At 40.4% G+C, this 18246-nt stretch overlaps 1 protein-coding gene across 1 annotated transcript; it reads left to right on the forward strand.

Moving 5' to 3' along the window:
• Positions 1-3787: 3787 nt before the first annotated feature.
• Positions 3788-17132, forward strand: LOC115578672 (major histocompatibility complex class I-related gene protein-like; the record flags this gene model as incomplete). The annotated part of the gene is made up of 7 exons (XM_030411749.1): positions 3788-4341; positions 5836-6105; positions 7056-7334; positions 16183-16485; positions 16573-16674; positions 16912-16929; positions 17095-17132. Coding segments are annotated over exons 1-7 (1083 nt in total), but the record flags the coding sequence as incomplete, so codon positions are not given.
• Positions 17133-18246: the final 1114 nt, after the last annotated feature.

Genomic DNA, 18246 nt, shown 5'->3' on the forward strand with positions numbered 1-18246 from the left:
GTTTGGTCCACATGCTCATTTGTGACGACACTTCAATATATTACCTGAACATTCAGTATTCTCACAGAGGATTTGAATGAGGAGATTGATATCAATGTGAACTCTGAGCAGAGTTAGCTCCCAGACAAGGTTAGCTTAGCTTAGTATGAACACATGAGCTTAACATGAGCTGACGGTTTACACAAATTAAATGTACAAGTAACATACAACATAATAGAAATGACTTAAATACAGAGGTACCCACAGAGAAAATTATTAAAAGTTAATGAAATACTCTAAATCATCAATATCACCTGTTTCTGTGTGATAGACTGTTTGGTGCTCATTCTTCACTAACATCTACGATTGCACTGTTCTATAGAAAGAGTCTCTTTATAGTGCTAATTTGTTTATATAGGTTTATTACATTTACTTCAGTTGGTAAAGTGTTCTGATATGGGCCTATACATGTATTGCTGCTGTTAATACACTGCCTGGCCCAAAAAAAAGTTGTCACACTAATATTTTGTTGGACTGCCTTGCTACCAAGCTTTGATAATGGCATGCAGACGCTGTGGCATTGTTTCTCTAAACTTCTGCAGTGTCACAAGATTTATTTCCGTCCAGTGCTGCATTAATTTTTCACCAAGATCTTGTATTGATGATGGGAGAGTAGGACCACTGTGCAAAGCCTTCTCCAGCACATCCCAAAGATTCTCAGTGGGGTTAAGGTCTGGACTCTGTGGTGGCCAATCCATGTGTGAAAATGATCTCTCACGCTCCCTGAACCACTCTTTCACAATTTGAGCCCGATGAATTCTGTCATTGTCATCTTGGAATATGCCTGTGCCATCAGGGAAGAAAAAATCATTTGATGGAATAACCTGGTCATTCAGTATATTCAGGTAGTCAGCTGACTTCATTCTTTGGGCACATAATGTTTTTGAACCTCGACCTGACCAAATGCAGCAACCCCAGATCATAGCACTGCCCCAACAGGCTGGTACAGTAGACACTAGGCATGATGGGTGCATCACTTCATCTGCCTCTCTTCTTACCCTGATGCACCCATCAGTCTGGATCAGGGTAAATCTGGACTCATCAGACCACATGGCCTTCTTCCATCGCTCCAGAGTCCAATCTTTATGCTCCCTTGCAAATTGAATGCCTTTTTTTTTTTTTGATTAACCTCACTGATTAGTGGTTTTCTTAAGGCTACACAGCTGTTCAGTTCATAACTTGTTGCTAGCTGAAAGATAATCACCCATGTATTAATTATCTAATAGGCTGCTCTTATCTGTTTGCTTAGTTAAATCCAGGTGGCGACTTTTTTTGTTTTGGCCAGGCAGTGTATTTGTATGGTTAATGTGACGAATGATGCCAAAATGTCCAATGTTTTGAAAGGCCTTTGAATACGCTCTGTGTTTTTGGGGATTAACCTGTCGGATTGTTAGAGGGGCGGGACTAGAGGGAAAGCGGGAAATAAGGAGAGAAAGAGCTGCAAAGAGAAGCGGAAAGACGTTAAGTCCGAGCAAACTTTTAAGTAAGTTTATGGAAAAGTATTATTTACCATTATCAACCAGGAGTTTGTGCGAGTGTTTGCTTATTTTGTTAAAAGTGTAACCGAGCGTGTTTTAGAAGTGAGGGCTCGTTACTGGCGCTAAATGAAGACAAGATGGGACTGTTGCTAGCGGTTAGCATCGTTAACTGCTAATCAGGAGAGGTTGGACGTTGACAGGCTGCTGCAGGACGGAGTCGTCGGTGATGGACCGAGCCTCAGGACAGAACCGAGTGTCGGGACGGGTCTCTGGTCACGTCGCTGCCTCTGGGAAGAGGTGTTGGACGAAATTCCTTGATCGCTTCTCCATGGTTCAGGTGAGTATCCTAACCTGCGGGTTCAACAGTTATTTCTACATGAGCTCACGCATGCGCACCATCACTGGTACCAACTTACCAGTACAAAAACCCTGAGTATTACTATTGTGAAGGTTTCTAATGTGTGTGTATTTCTGTTATGAGGTGATTCAAAACAAAGGAGAAAGATATGAGCCACAAGGTTTAGACATTAAAACAGTTTATTATTGCTAAATCCTTGTTTGAAGGTGTTTTTCATGCTGATGATGTTTATATTGAATAAGAGCTAAAGTTACAGTTAAGGTAAACTGCATGGGAAAATTAATGCTTGATAACAGTATAATTGCAATTAATAAACTAACCAGGCCTCTCTGCAATTCAGCCAGAGTCATTTTCAATGTGTGTTAATTCTTGTAAAACATCTCAAATGATACATTTTAGTAGCTCTCACTAATTTTCTCCCATGCAGTCTGATACATAAAAGAGGTTTTCATGAAAATCATAAATCAGAGTTAAGTGAGAGGGCTACAATAGAAAATGACTTTATTCAGTATAGAAATGTAGTTCTTCATATGATTAAATGTGTTGTACCAAAAGGGATAAAAACGTTTTAGATTTTTAACATTTTTAGAAAAGATAATCATCGTTCTTTATAGGATTAAATGAAGTGCTGTGGACAATATGGACAAAATGTAATATCTTGATATAGCTGATTTTGCATCCTGATAACGATATATATCCCTTGGGGTTCTGCTTCTGTATCCGTGTCTGATGTAACATTACTTGTAACGTTATTTTCGTCTTCCATTGCGCTCTCCTCAATTTCTGCCATGCTGCTTTGCCTCTGTTTACTCCTGAGCGAGCAGTGACGTAAACGAGTCCTTGCAGGTGACGTAAAAATGCTACCACAAAGCAGTAGCGTTGCTGTAGTTACATTCGCCTTCATACAATGAACTTGTTTTGAACTCAAAATTTGGATATCCAACGGTCATTCTGGCGTTGAGTTATACATTACACAGCGTATTAAATCACAACCATAATTTACGTTAACGTTAGTGTAGCAACAGTGCTAAACAAGTAGCCTACACTTGAAATTACAATATAAACAACAGAGGGTTATACGGTAGACATTTTTATTTCGCACGACGATATATATCATAATATCGCCCAGCTCTAATGAATGTGTTGCACCAAAAGAGAGAAAAACTTTTTGAACGCATTTTTAGAAAAGATAATCATCTCAGGTTTGTTTAGACTCTCTGAGACCGCTCCTCTTTATGAAACGCTTCCTAAACACAATACTAAAAGATTAAAGAATGTTACATCAGTTCAAACAAAGGCAGTGAGTCGCTGTAGGTGTGTGATGCTATAAGACAAGAGCTGTCTTAAAATATGTTCAGGTGAGTTTATCAAAGTGAAGTCCACCTGTGTTAGAATATAAGTTGATATGTAATATGTAAAGTTTGTCTGGACTTTAAAGTGAAAAACAGTTTTTACAGTTTGACACTGGTTCAGTGTTAAAGTCCTCCTCAGCCACTGAAACAGATATACATTGTGTTTTGATCCTGTACCTGTCAAAGAAAAAAGCCGGGCCAGTCCAAACCGGCACTGATGCTTCTCTGTTTCACTGTTCGGCTGTTTGATGTTATGAAACTGTCAGTATAAAGTGAAACATGGGACCGTTCACTGTGGAGTGAGGCAGATTTTGAATGCACACAGGTAACAAAATGTCAGCTAATTAAAAAAATTAAGACAAAACATTATTTATTTTACATTTTAATCTCTTAATGAACGCCCCCATTTTAAGGTTCTTTTTCCAAAATGACATACCGAAATTAAAAGCATGACAGAGAGTCAGGGATGTGCTTGGTTTTACTAGAAGTGTAAGTGTAATTCTATGACATACTGACACAGAGTTACAGAGGTTGGAAGACAGGTTTTGGTTTCCGTCCAAAAACAAGGGTGTTCCTATGTTGGGAAGGTGTTCCTTAAGGAGTTAAAGATTTTTTCCTTTTTTCTACCTGCCAATTTCCATTCTGAGCTCACTCAGTGAATTCAGTCGATCTCATGCTACAACTGAAGGGTGGCGTAATAAAGACAAAGATCAGACACACACGTACATTAAATGTGTTAAGTTGTCCTTCATGAAGTTGAATTGCCATCAAATAATGTTAAACACCTCTATCTATATGTACACCTCTATATCTGAAAATACTTTGAGTACAAGAACTTCAGTTTATTTTGAGTTTATCAAAGACCACAGGAAAACCTGTTGAAGAACTTTTACTCCTGTCTAAACCTCTCATCCCCACTGGAGGGAGCTAAAGACACAGTGATGGAAGGAAGAAGGCCTCTTATCCAAACAGAAAACGTCTCCTTCCTTCATTCACATCATGAAGACTCAACTCCACTGACTCAACTCAGCTGTTACGTGGATGAAACTTACTTCTCATCAAAACATGAAGATCTTCATTCCCCTGCTTCTCCTGAGCCACTTTGCAATCTCAGGTAAGATAATGTTCCTTGAATTACTTCCTGAAAGCAGTTTATGAAACACAGAACAGTTCACCAGTAAACTAGTGACCTGAAGATGGAGGCTGCCTGTCTTTATATTTCAGATCAACCAGTCTGTCCAGCTCAGGTTTCAGATAATATGAAAATGAATTAGGATGTTCCTCTATAGTTTCTTAATAACTTTGATTGATGTTTAACTTTGGAACAAGAGCCAAGTCTATGTCAGGAACATACTGTAGTCATAAAGCCTGTATTACTGTGCTGTGTTACTGGAGGCTGTATGTTGTAAGTGTGGGGTGAAACATAGGAGACAGAGGACTTCAGGAGTCTGAGGTGGTTCAGGTAGATGTGGACTGACATTGTTGTTACACAGAGTTGTCTTTTAGTGAGTACAAGAAGAATAAAAGTTTCTTTATGATGAGACAGTTATAGAAGATGAGACAGGGGATTTCAGACATCATACCAGCATTTTACTACAGTTTTAACATCTGTATATGGAGAATATGTCACATACACTAAGAGAATACACACATGGTCTGTTTCCTTCCAGTGCACTCTGTTTCTTTTGCTTTCAATTTCTCTGTCGCTCCCTCGCGGCTTCCTGGCTGATTTGGCGGGGTAAAAAAAAATGAAGTCATCATGAGTTTCTGTAATTATCTAGAAAGCCAATCTCCTTGTAAACAGACGGGGCAGGCAGAAGCAACACAGCTGCCACGCAGTACACAGGCATCCAGTGTGTCCAGCCTGTTAGGTGGTTCAGGTAGATGTGGACTGACGTTGTTGTTACACAGAGTTCTTTGTCTTTTATTGAGTACGAGATGAAGAAAAGCTTCCTCATGATGAGGCAGTTATAGAAGATCAACTTTAATTCTCTGTCACAGGATCAGAACAACTGTCATAAACCGTAGAGGACTGAAAAACAACAGTCATTGAGGGACTTTATTGAAAGTTGTTGCACAATAGCAAACATACAGAATGAAAAGACAAACTACAGTTCATTTTATAACTTTCAGACTCAGTGTGTGTCTTCTTCAGTAAACTGACTTCACTTCACCAACACATGTTGGTGGTGGACTCTGGTTTGTGACCTCTGTGTGTCTCTCAAGGATGGTAGTGCTGGGTGATATGACCTTAAAATAATGCCACGATGTACGTAGGCTGTTTTACCACATAAAATGTATATTTTGATATTACAAAAAATGTCCTCAAAAGCACATTAATGCGAGGACTGGATAACAAATGGAAGTATCACAATATTGAAGTTTAGATCATTCTGGTAAGTTCATAAAATGACATCAAGTAATGTTGCCTGTAAAACCAGGAAAATACGACACTGATATCATGATATAACAATATCCAAAAGAATATTCCTGCTGTAGATGGCAGGCCATAACCTAAAATGTTACCATGACATTAAATTTATGATGAGTGTGACGATGATGATTATGTGTATTTATGCTGAATGTATGAACCTCTTCTGTCCTGCAGTGAAACACTCCCTGAAGTATATCACCACTGCATCTTCTGGACTCCCAGACTTCCCGGAGTTTGTTGCAGCTGCAGTGGTTGATGATAATCTCTTGGTTTACTGTGACGGCAACGAAAAGATAATTGAACCAAAACACGAATGGGTGAAAAAAGTATTGGAAGATGATCCTCAACACTTGGAGCTGTACAATAGTGCATGTTTTGAGTGGGACCCAACTTATTTCAAAGCCACAATCAATAGTTTGAAACAGCGCTTCAACCAAAGTCGAGGTACAGTATTTAATGTGTTATATTTCACCTTTTTACTTCATGAGCTGTTCTTTATAATTAGGAAAATAATTTAGTAAGATTTGTATTAGAACTATTTGGTATTGATTTTATCAGCCTCCCTGGGCTGAAAGAAAGTTTCCATCATACACAGTGAAAAAGACTGAATACTTTATTAACTAATACTGCTTCAGGTGATGACTGGACCACAGAACATCTGACTGGTGTGCACATTTAAACACGAGGATTCAAAAATGTTTAAATCCTTTATTGAGTTGGGAATGCTCAATCAGATGGATGGATGAATTACAGGATGGATGATTTCTGTATGTCAGGGATCAAGCAATAGGGAAACGGGGAGACAGGAATATCAATTAAAAAAATAGGGTTTTATTTACCCACAATGGAATCTTTTACAAAAAAACAAGGCAAACTTATAAGCCTATAAAAGAGGTCAACAAAAAAAATAACTATACTCAATATAACAACAACGAACTGAGATGTTAAATGAACAGGACAGACCTCATGAAATGGCATAAGGGAGCACATATATAGTGGCTTGTCTTAAACAAATAATACACAAGGGGAAAAAAAAGTGGACACAAACTACAACTAAATACAAAGCAAGCTAACCAAACCCAAATCCCCCCATGGCACAGCAGGAAGTGGTCCAGCCTGACGAGCTTGGCCCAAGATTTAAGACTGCCCCACTTTTAGCCCCGCCTTTTGTTCCACCAGGAAGAGGCCTCCCCTAACCAGACTGAGTATAAACACTCGACTTGACAACACAGAATATAACTATTATAGTACAAAACTAGAGAAAACTGTTTTTGTGTTAGTCCCCGCTGTAATAGTTTGGACTCAAACCAGCGACGCTGCATCACTGTTCATTTTTGGCATGTTGAACCTTAAAGTGATGAGGTGAGGTGTTTCTTTCTCTGTCTCTCTCTCAGGTGTTCACATTTTACAGAGGGTGACTGGCTGTGAGTGGGATGATGAGACCGGAGAGATTATTGGTTTTAATCAGTATGGTTATGATGGAGAAGACTTCATATCAATCGACCTGAAGACAGAAACATGGATCGCTCCAAAACAACAGGCTGTCATCACCAAACTGAGATGGGATACTAACAAAGCTAGAATGAAGTACAATCAGAATTTCCTCACAGTGATTTACCCAGAGTGGCTGAAGATGTATTTGGACTATGGGAGGAGCTCTCTGCTGAGAACAGGTAGAATCACCTGACCTGATGTAGTTTAATGGACACAATTATGTTCATACAGTCTGTTCAGACTGAACTGCTGTTGTGTTTTCACTCCAGTCAGTCTGACATTACATTTTTTCTCTGTTTATATTCTACAGCTGTAAGACTCAATGTTGTCCTAACCAATTAGTAGACACTGACATTTTGGCTGTTCTTAAATTTCTTTCCATTGATGCTCAGACTGTGATAGTCAGAGTACACTTAGCATTAGTTAATTAAGTTTGCTGTCTCAGTGTTTCAAAATACAAATAGTTTCACTGATCTCTCTCCAGAGCTTCCCTCAGTGTCTCTCCTCCAGAAGACTCCCTCCTCTCCAGTCAGCTGCCTCGCTACAGGTTTCTACCCTCACAGAGCCTCACTCGTCTGGAGGAAAGATGGAGAGGAGCTTCATGAGGAGGTGGACCACGGAGAGATCCTCCCCAACCACGATGGAACCTTCCAGATGAGTGTTGACCTGAACCTTTCATCAGTCACACCTGAAGACTGGACGAGGTACGACTGTGTGTTTCAGCTCTCTGGTGTGAAGGAGGAAATCATCACCAGACTGGAGAAAGTTCGTATCAGAACCAACGAAGGTAAGAGTGAGATCAGAGGGTGCTGAAGGGGAGTGCATGGAAACAAAACCAAACACAGTAATAATTAACTATTGTACTCAACAGTGAAGCCCAGTAACATGACCGTCCTCGTCACTTCTGCAGTGGTTGTTCTTGCTCTCATTCTCATCGGTGCTGCTGGATTGATCGTTTACAAAAAGAAGAAAGGTGAGAGAGAAAAAGGAAAGATTTCATTACAAATTAAAGAAGTGATGAGAAAGTAAATACAGTCAGCACTAAACAGACTGAGTATAAACAGATACTCAGTCTGAGTGAGTAGAAGAGAGGAATAAATTGACTAAAGATAATCTGGCATTTACAACTGTGACTGAAATTATTTGTCTTGTTCTGATTTCAGCCATCAGCCCTCCATCTTGTAAGTAAAACTTACTTTGGTTCTATTTCAGCTGATCTGACTCACACTTCATATTCTAGATAAAACATGTTTCACATTATTGTGCAGATGAACCTTTTCAACACTGTTTCCTGTATTTATTGTTTATAAAAGTTCAATCCAGGATGTTTGTTTCTGACCTGCAGCTCCTGACAACAGCACAGAGCTCTCTGAGCAGCTGAATCCAGAGACCTGAATGACAAACACACTCATTGACTCTCCTGGTGACACTTTATTTAGCTTTGAACAGCTAAAAGACAGTAAGAGGGAAAAAAACAGCTTCTTACAATAAAGATTGTTACAATGCATAGATTGTAGTAGGACCTATAAGCGGACAACAAGGCAAGGGCTTGAGTTGAAAGGAATTTATTGACACTTCACAGCAGAGAGTGATGAGAGGCTCTGGCTTGAGACTGATTCTGTCGGAGAGTTTGAGGAGGAGTAGAGGTAGCTCACGATGGAGCCGGTGGATTATGTGGAGTGTGGGGTTCAGAAGAGCTCAGGGCTTTGGCTGCAGAGGTGCTGAGGGCTGGGTCACTGGAAACAGAGCCACTGGTAGTTGGAAACAAGGTGGATCACTGAAGGCAAAAAACAAAGCAAAGTTAGATCTCTTTGAGACAGGCACAAAAAAACGAGAGAAAATTCTTAAAGCGGTTTGCACTAGCAGGAGCCATACACAACGTAGTGCTGACGAGATCATCTGGCAGCATGAAGACCAGGGCTTTTCAGCAGATACCAATTGCCAATCAGATGTGTGTCTCAGCAGCTCCTTGTGAAGGGAAAGCTGTCCCAGCCTCTCAGTGCAACTCTGCAAACACAACAATCACAAAAAACAAAACACCAAAAACACAAATTCAACACAGAAACATGACGGACTGTGACAAGAATGAAGTAATAGAAAAATAACTGATTGAAAAGGTGGGCTGTTCTATGTTCTATGGCTCTGATTGGTTGTTTTATGGATTTTTCTAGCGGATCCATATTCAAAACAATCAGGTTACGACCAGAATAACCGCTAACTACTGCTGCAAAATACTCTGGAAATGTGTTTACCTAAATCACATTGTAATAGAGTGGTGTAGCATGTAGTCCTAAAAATTGGAAATCAGTTTTTTCGAACATCCGGTTCCCTCGTGTCAATGTCTGAGGTTTTTAAATTGGTTTTCAGTTAAATGTCTAAAATCAGGTGTGGTTACAACAGGCTCAACATATTTCCCCGTTTTGTTCTACAACATGAAATACATCATTAAATGTTCCACAATTTAATGATAACGCTCTTAAATAAAAATAAAAAAAAATGCTGAGGGCATGTGTGACCTCAGGAATAGTTACGGCCCTGCTTGCATGACAGTGGTTGCTAACAAGTGTCTAAATGAGACTACAGAGGCTGTCGGGGACATTAAATGTCACAGACTCATCTACTCACAAGTCCGTCTTTACTGGCTAACTTTACATGCGATTCTGACTTTCTGCGATATACCAAAATCCAATTCAAAAATCAGGATTAGCTTCCAGAAACATGTTATCACTGCACCGCTCTATAGATGGAGAATATGGAGTTTGGTCTGTCATGGAGCCAGTGTGTCTCTCGTATGAGCGGTGAGCAGAGTGGGAGATGTATATCGACACATTTAGAACTATGAACTTATGAGACTAAACATGTAAATTCCTTTACACTGATGAACATGAATGAATGTTAAACTCAAATGTGTTGTTCTTTCTTTTTGTGCTGATGTCTTTTCAATAAAATCCTCACATTTTAACAAGTTTGGTCCACATGCTCATTTGTGACGACACTTCAATATATTACCTGAACATTCAGTATTCTCACAGAGGATTTGAATGAGGTGATTGATATCAGTGTGAACTCTGAACAGAGTTAGCTCCCAGACAGGGTTAGCTTAGCTTAGCATAAACGCAGGAACCCAGAGGAACATTTTACTGCTGAAAGCTTGCTCCTTTATGGCTATGGAGCTGTAAAGGAGCTCAGTGAGAGTTCTCATTTCAGTCTCGTTGTAGTCTTTTTTGGTCTCAAACATTTCTCATTTGTTTCTCCTAAAATTCCTTAGGAGCAATAGGTGAGACTTGAGACTTTACCGCTTAAACCTTGCTCCTTTCCAGCACTGGGGAGACATTCTGAAACTTCATTGAGAGCTTGATGAGATCTCCTTTGAAACTTACAGGGAGCCCAAGTTGAGATTTTCAGCACCTGTTTCTCAGGAGAAACAATTGAGAAACAGGAGAAATCAGCCACAGCCTCACTTTGGTCTCACATAGATCTCATAGTTGTCTAGGAGAAATGAATGAGACGCTACTGAGATCTCTTTTACAGTTTTCGTTTCCTCTGGGAAGTTGGAGATTAAACAGCGAGTCAGTATCACTGTTAAAGGAGTCTTCTGACAACTAGAAAGCTGACTGAATTACGTGAAAAGGAAACAAACAACAATGTCAACCCAATAATGTCAAAAGCTTTGAGAATGTCAAAGCAAATCTTCACACCTGTAACACTTAACCAACAAGATGCGTTCAGAAAGAGAAACAACCTGAGACTGAGAGACTCAGAGACAGACTCCCTTACATATTGAATGATTCGAAGAGTTGTTGCATCATGAGGAGAGACCTAACAAACTCTGTGAAACGGCTGCTGCTAATTTTAAGTCTTTGGTGCCTTCTTCTAGATGTGAAGAACAAAACATTAAGATGTTTTTTTTTCTTGTAAAAAGTGTCACCATTGCTGTAAAAGCCTGTCACTTCTTGGCGACAGAAGCAGAGAAAATCACTGGACTCAGTTTTGAAACATGATGCATTGGGAGAAACTATACATTTATTGAAATGCTGTATACAACACATTCTTTGATATTTGAGCCTACTTGTTAATTTGGCAAATGTTATACATGATTATATTTCTTTCTTTGTGTAAAAAACATGTTTGTTGTAATGAGCGCTGGTCACTCAAGACGGAGCTGGAACACATGATGAGCCAACAGTGACAACAGGCTCAACTACACCAATAAGACTCATTCAAATTTCATGTCAGCAATTTTTCACAGGCTTCTTGGACATTTATTCAATATTGTAACATATTGCACAATACTATCTACATGTAATGCAACAGTATGACAGATTTGATGATAACACACAAACTGTTCAGATCACAGAGTGTCATGACTCCAGTCATGAAGGGCTGCTGTATCTTTACAAGCCACCAGATGTCAATATGCTGCAGCGTTGAAGCCCAAAAGCTCCATAAGGCTTCATCCACCTCTCTCTAGTTCAGACTCACTGAATGAGACAGTACAGAATGTATTGTGGTGGGGAGGGGGGTGAATCTACCGTTTAATGTGATAAGAAAGCGAGACCATCCAGCATTACTAATATTGTTATATGTACCCTCCCCCAATAATTTTTTTTTTTTGCTTGAGCAACAAAATGAATGAACTGGAATGGCAGAAAGTGACAGAAGCTTTAAGCGCTGTGAGTTCAGAGCCGCAGACTTTGGAAGAGTGGAAAAAGCGGTCTGATTTCAAGCGAGAGGCCAAGAGGTGCATCTCTGTGCACGTGGATCCCCACTCTCCCTCTACCTGATGAACCGTCATCATCATCATCATCATGGACCAGAACATCAGTACGGTCCCTGGAAAGAACTCTCACCTAAATTGTGCATTGACAATGTCCTCAAACAACACCAATTCAGCTGATTCTACCATCACACAGTTTAACCACAAAACCCAGGTGTGTCCTGTGGAGGAGGTTTACTTGACACAAGCTTCTCTTAAACATGATTAGTGTGAAACTGAGGAGTCTCTAAAATATTGACAGTATGTTTTTCTGTATCTTTATCATCATGGTTAATGTGTAAAATTAGACAGTTATTGATGTATGGTTCATCAAGATACCAGCATGAATGCAAGTCTCACATTGAAGTGTGACTCACTTGAACTAAAAGACAGGCTCAGAAAAAAAAATCTTAAGTCTGACCCAATCTCTGACTCGAAGCTGTTTTGATCATTTTGTTTTAAATGACGATAGTAATGTGAAAAAAGAAGGAAGTTAGGGAGTTCAGTGGAAAAGGTGATGACAATGTTAACACTTCGCTTAATGTGAGGGGTGTTGGTGAGGACTGGATCACTTGTAGGTGGATTTTTCTCAGGACAGAAACTCTCTCTCCTCCCTCTGCGAGGGTGAAATAACAGGAAACAGCTGATCCAGCTCGGTCCTTCACTAACTCGTCTTCATCAAATCAAGATGAGAACGTTATTGTTGTTGCTCCTCTTCTGTCACGTTTCATCACCAGGTAAGATCACATTTTAAACCTTTAAACACTTTAAACTTCACAGTCCACTCGACTCTTTCCTCTGAGTTTAGCTTCACTTCCAGTGGCGTAGCAGAAACTGTACTTTGTGTGGGTCAGTGCAAAATTAGGTGGGTCATCTTTTCCCAGAACAAAAAAGGACTTATAAAAACTTAGAAGTAGCAAAAACGACAAACTGCAAGAATTTAACTTTGCAACATTCTGCATCACAAAGACAATAATAGCAAAACATTCCCTATAAATCATGATACAACTAAAAGAGCTCAGTTCCGAGCACAGTGTCGTGGATGGAGCTCTTTTTGCACTTCCACAAACCTGCATGTCTGCTGCTGCCTCTCATTAAACTATTACATGTTGTTTCAGAGTCACATGCACACCTCTCTTGTTACCTGACATAACGGAGGCGCCATCAAAACTAAAGCCAACACACAGAGATGGGTCGGGTCACCTTGATTTTCCATTCTTGACAGTGCGGGAAATGCCTCCAAATTTGGCTGTGAAGGTGTTTCATCAATTGCAGATAAATCGGCAGGTAAACCTGCATCAGGCTGTGGCTCAGGGGAGCAAACAGCAAACAGCCAAAATAACTCATTAACTGGACCTTTGTTTAACCAGTGTTGTGGCAGAAACATAACATCGACTGAAATCCAGCTAGCTAGCTGGCTGAATGCAGCTCAAAGAGGCCTGTCAGAATCATAGCAACCAACCAGTCCAGATCGAAGGCTCCTTCAACTTGTTTCAACAGATTAAACAAACAAAATCAACAAAAAAAAATAGGTTTATATTTATTTCTTTTATTTTTTCTTAATCTCTTACATTAATTTTTGTATTTTCTGTGATAAAATACATTTTAACTAAATGTGGCCCGTTACTGACTACGTGCCTGTTTCAACTTGATCAGACCGTTTTAACTGACTCATACTGATTTCATCATATTTCTGAGTGGTGATGATGAGTGTGTGTTCATACTGAATGGAGGCTGTTTGTTCTGCACATTACATTTAAAACTTTTGCATTTTGATCCTTCGCAGCAAACACACACTTCATATCATATTAATATTTTCTCTGAGCATGATTAGTGTTATTTATAAGCTCCTTTGTTTGTCCTGCAGTGCTACACTCCATGAAGTTTTTCATAACTTCATCAACTGGAATCCCAAACATCACAGAGGTTGTGGTCACAGCAGAAGTTGATGAACTTCTGTTGGGGTACTGTGACAGCAACAAAAGGCTGGATCTAAAACTGGACATTGCTAAATCGTTCTGCAGAGAGAATCCTGAGCGGTTGGAGTGGTACAAACAAATGTGTTTCCACTTTTTGACAAACTCCCTCAAAGCCTACACAAACATTTTGATGCATCTTTTGCACCAAACTGAAGGTACAGTATGTAACATGTTATAGCCTGTTTAACTTTTTACTGTTCTGCATCTTAGTTGTAAAGTGACCCAGGGCCTCAAGATACCAATCAGTTCAAACTCTAACATCATTTTACACATAACCTGAAATAGAGATTCATGTAAAGTAAACCATCATATCAGTTTGTCTTCAGTGGTCCAGCCATTACCTGTCATTCATCATGTCAGCATTAATCAGCTGCTAGTTAGGGGGCCAAGCCGCCCTAGGACCAGCGGTGCTAGGAACCCTATTGTAATTGTGAAGATTTTTATTTTTATTTTTCTCCGGCTAAAAGTGGTGCTGCAGGCTAAACCGTGCAAGGGAGGGCGGTGCAATTTGGAGGGTTGGTCCAGACTCCTGCGAATATCTCAGACACAAAAAAGTACATATATCTTCCTGCAGGGGGCGCTATAACCTAGGCCAATACGTTTTTGCCTATAACTCCCAAACCGTATGTCGTACATTCAAAAACCTTGCATCACCAGATTCCCTGAATGGAGCTGAATCACTTCAGGGCGATTGGCCATGCCCACTTGCGCCAGAAAGTTTTTTGGCAAAATTGCAAAAACTGGAAAACTTACTTTTTTCGAACTCCTCCTTGGGATTTTGTCCGATCTGCGTGAAACTTGGCACGTACACTCTTCAGCTAGACCTGATGTAAAGTTATCAAAAGAATTTTGCTCGGTCAAAAAATTCGCAAATTATTCACGAACAAATTTCTGTAGCTCGGTATAAAAATGTAAACTGTGTGATATCTCGGTATGATGTAGGGCCAATCCTGAGGCCATATCTTGAAGGTGGTCATGACTGGTCAATGTGGGCGTGGCTTAGTGAAACAAATCCAAATCAGCACACATTCAGCCTTTTGCACTTCAAATCAAATCAAATCAAATCAATTTTATTTATATAGCCCAAAATCACAATCACATTGACTCGATGGGCTTTACAATCTGTACAGTGAACAACATCCTTTGTCCTTAGGCCCTCGATTCGAGTGAGGAAAAACTTCACATGTTGATGGAAAAAAAAAAACCTTTTAACAGGGAAAAAAAAAAAACAATGGAAGAAACCTCAGGAAGAGCCACAGAGGAGGGATCCCTCTTCCAGGACGGACAGACATGCAATAGATGTTGCGTGTACAGAAAAGAGCAACAATTCGAAGTTTACAAGTTACATCAACAGAAAATCTGATACAAGTTATGTAAAGTGAGTGGATCCAGGAGACGACCGAGCAGGACGAGGCATCACCAAGTGGAGCCCGAGCCAGACGACCTCCTGTCCACCATGCTGACCTGGAAGAGGGCAGGCCACACAAGATAATTACTCATAGACAGAGAGAGGCATCAAGATTAACAGAAATATAGATATGAGGAGATAGTGACTTCCAGTGCACTTCCCATCACAGCGAATACCACGGCTCAGACGTTGGCCTGTGTCCTCACTATTGCCCCGAGCCCGTCATCCTTTGGGGCCAACTTCCTCGGGCTCTGCGGTATGCAGGATCCGAGTCGCGCAGGGGGGCTTGGCCCCCTTCATAACTGCTTGCAGTTCTAGTTAGACTTGTCGTCACACAATGTACAATGTTTTTAAGATCATCTTTCCACTGCATGTTTCATCTGTGAATCAGTGTTAATTACAGTCTCTGTCTCTGTCTCAGGTGTGCATGTTGTACAGGTTGTGGGAGGCTGTGAGTGGGATGATGAGACTGAAGAGGTCAAAGGTTTTGTTCAGTTTGGTTATGATGGAGAAGACTTTAAGGAATTTAATCTGAATACATCTACATGGATCGCTCTAAGACCTGAGGCTTTCACTGCCAAACTATTATTGGATGGCAATAAAGAATTAGGAATAAAAATTAAGACTGTTTTGACTCAGACTTTTCCTGAGCACCTGAAGACGTATGTGAAGAATGGGAGGAGCTCTCTGCTGAGAACAGGTAGAGTCACCTGACCTGATGTAGTTTATGAGGAACAAAATGCGTTCAATACATTTGTTCAACATTTGCATGAAAGCACTTTCACACCTTCTGTTATTGATTCCAGATGTATTTTATTCATCTGTCTTTTACCTTGTTTCTTTTCCTCTCTCTCCTCTTTAATATCTCTCTCTTTATTCTCCAGAGCTTCCCTCAGTGTCTCTCCTCCAGAAGACTCCCTCCTCTCCAGTCAGCTGCCTCGCTACAGGTTTCTACCCTCACAGAGCCTCACTCGTCTGGAGGAAAGATGGAGAGGAGCTTCATGAGGAGGTGGACCACGGAGAGATCCTCCCCAACCACGATGGAACCTTCCAGATGAGTGTTGACCTGAACCTTTCATCAGTCACACCTGAAGACTGGACGAGGTACGACTGTGTGTTTCAGCTCTCTGGTGTGAAGGAGGACATCGTCACCAAACTGGAGAAAGATCGGATCAGAACCAACGAAGGTAAGAGTGAGATCAGAGGGTGCTGAAGGGGAGTGCATGGGAACAACAACAAAAACAGTAGTAATAAACTATTATTGTATTCAACAGTGAAGCCCAGTAACATGACCGTCCTCGTCACTGCTGCAGTGGTTGTTCTTGCTCTCATTCTCATCGGTGCTGCTGGATTCATCGTTTACAAAAAGAAGAAAGGTGAGAGAGAGAAAAAGGAAAGATTTCACTACTTTGATTTCAGTCTTTGAGTTAATTTCTCTTATTCAGGTTGCAAAATGAAAACAAGTATCAGAGAAAGTAAATACAGTCAGCACTAAACAGACTGAGTATAAACAGATACTCAGTCTGAGTGAGTAGAAGAGAGGAATAAAGTGACTAAAGATAATCTGGCATTTACAACTGTGACTGAAATTATTTGTCTTGTTCTGATTTCAGCCATCAGCCCTCCATCTTGTAAGTAAAACTTACTTTGGTTCTATTTCAGCTGATCTGACTCACACTTCATGTTTTACATTAAAACATGTTTCACATTATTGTGCAGATTAACCTTTTCAACACTGTTTCCTGTATTTATTGTTTATAAAAGTTCAATCCAGGATGTTTGTTTCTGACCTGCAGCTCCTGACAACAACACAGAGCTCTCTGAGCAGCTGAATCCAGAGACCTGAATGACAAACACACTCAGTGACTCTCCTGGTGACACTTTATTTAGCTTTGCAGAAATAAAAGACAGTAATGCTTCTTGCACTATAAGTAATGTTATCTAAAAATTCTGATTGGTTGTTTGATTGATTGTTGTTTCTGTCCAATTCATACTCGAAACAAAAATCCACCGCTCCCTGGTCAATACGACCAATCAGAGCCAAGGGGAGTGTCTGAGAAGTGTCAGTCACTCTCCTGCATATGCTGCTGTCACCCCCCTTCCCTTGCACAGGTGCAGTGTCTGCTCTCACCTAGTCAGATACGTTCATGCTCAAACCGTTAACAACAGCAGACAACAACAATAGAGCCGAAAAATGCCCCACCACTGCCCACGTCAAAGATAAGAAATAAGAAGACTGGCAAAGAAGTAGTGTAAGCAGTGTAAACACAAAGAATTGGGCCTAGCCAGAGAGAAAACAAGGATTAATATCGGAACATCATTTCAGAGGTGGAGGAGCTTCGGGATTTGTAAGGACTTTTCTGCTGGACAAGTAAGGACGCCTGCTTGATATATGTTATATTCTATGTTTTAACCACAAGGCTACGGTGGTTGTCGTTACAGTAATACTCGCATATTGCTGTACGATGTTGCAGTCGAGCTACGTAGCTTGTAGGTAAATGTAGCTTGTTAGCTTGTGTGCTAACTCCGGTGTTTGGCTTTGTCTTTATGGCTACAGGTTAGCAAAAGTGTCTTTCAAGTGACCGGGCAGGCATAACGTTAGTTTGTGTTCAGGACGCTGTGAAGTGGTTGAATTTATTTAGAGAAATAATGTTACTGGGGCGCTGTTTAGCTCAGTTGGTAGAGCAGGCAAAATGTTGCACCTGGTAACTCCGTCTACCGCGATGTGAGGAATATTGTTGGTTCCTCTGGTTTCTACAGTAATTTGGCATGAGGCATAATCTGTGAAGATTATTTTTGTAATCCAAAATCCACTTTAAAAAATCCCATAGACTTCTTGTGGAGGGAACCAGGGCGATGCTAACTTCAGGGTTCGCCTCCAAAAATAGTTTATAACTGCACCACTCTATAGATGGAGAATATGGAGTTTGGTCTGTCATGGAGCCAGT

The sequence above is a fragment of the Sparus aurata genome, chromosome 3 (assembly GCF_900880675.1).
Source record: "Sparus aurata chromosome 3, fSpaAur1.1, whole genome shotgun sequence".
Classification (NCBI taxonomy): Eukaryota; Metazoa; Chordata; class Actinopteri; order Spariformes; family Sparidae; genus Sparus; species Sparus aurata.